The sequence below is a fragment of the Eurypyga helias genome, unplaced genomic scaffold (genome assembly GCF_000690775.1).
Source record: "Eurypyga helias isolate BGI_N326 unplaced genomic scaffold, ASM69077v1 scaffold3628, whole genome shotgun sequence".
Classification (NCBI taxonomy): domain Eukaryota; kingdom Metazoa; phylum Chordata; class Aves; order Eurypygiformes; family Eurypygidae; genus Eurypyga; species Eurypyga helias.
The window spans coordinates 1-1,137 of NW_010266128.1; the positions used below are offsets into that span (position 1 = coordinate 1).

The 1,137-nt window shown below is 52.3% G+C and overlaps 1 protein-coding gene across 1 annotated transcript; it reads left to right on the top strand.

Moving 5' to 3' along the window:
- Positions 1–20: 20 nt before the first annotated feature.
- Positions 21–752, top strand: NANP (N-acetylneuraminic acid phosphatase; the record flags this gene model as incomplete). Its single annotated transcript, XM_010156946.1, has 1 exon — positions 21–752. A coding segment is annotated over one exon (732 nt), but the record flags the coding sequence as incomplete, so codon positions are not given.
- Positions 753–1,137: the final 385 nt, after the last annotated feature.

Sequence of the window (1,137 nt, forward strand, 5' to 3'; positions counted from 1 at the left end):
GCGGCGGCCGGCCCCGTGCGAGCGGCGCCCTGACGAGGGCCTCTTGTCCGTTGAAGGTGATAAAGGCCCTGCAGTCAAAGCACCACTACGGCGAGGGAGAAGCCCGCGCCATCTGCGATAAGGTGCAGGCCAAGCTCCTCAAGGAGTGTCACGATCCCGCCAAGATGTGCATCACGGACCTGCGGATTTCGCACTGGGAGGAGGCCATCCAAGAGACGATCGGGGGGGAGGCGAACCGAAACCTGGCCGCCGAGTGCTATTTCCTGTGGAAAACGACCCGCCTCCAGCACCTCACCCTGGGCGAGGACACGAGGGGCATGCTCACCGAGCTGCGGAAGGTGGTCCGCCTGCTGCTCCTGACCAACGGCGACAAGCAGACGCAGAGGGAGAAGATCGAAGCGTGCGCCTGCCAGCCCTACTTCGACGCCATCGTTGTGGGGGGAGAGCAGAAGGAAGAGAAGCCGGCGCCATCCATATTCCATTACTGTTGCGATCTCCTGGGGGTGCAGCCCGCAGAGTGTGTGATGGTTGGCGACTCTTTAGATACAGATATTCAAGGAGGCCTGAATGCTGGCTTGAAAGCAACTGTCTGGTTAAACAAAGCCATGACAACCCCGGTAGATACCTTTCCGGTACCTCATTACATTATTTCTTCTGTTCTGGATCTTCCAGCAGTTTTACAGAAGATGGAGCACAAAATGAATGCTAAGTTAGGAACTGACCATACGGCTGGTACTGATGAAGCACACTGATGGTTCCGGCACGCAATCAGCGACGTGCTAAGCTGCTCTTAAAAATCTGACCCTAGGATTTTGAACTCGTGTATGGTATGCTTTCTTAAACAGCAGGTGGACAGATGAGAGCACAGTTGTCAGTGAAAACAGGGTAGGAACAAAGAATTAGAGCAATATAAAAGATGCAAGTGGAGTTAATTTAAAACCACTGCCCCTGTCTGGAGATTAGTTTGATAGACTGTGGCTGAAGTCTGTCTGTCGCTGGCCTGAGTTGCCAGTGTCTTGTTTTTATAGTGGAGAAGAAAATGTGAATGTTTTTATCTTTCGCATGATTTGCTGACTTGTAAGTTCAGCAGAAGCTTTGGTTTCAACCTGGTTTGCAGTGTGTAAAAGGTGAGAAAGA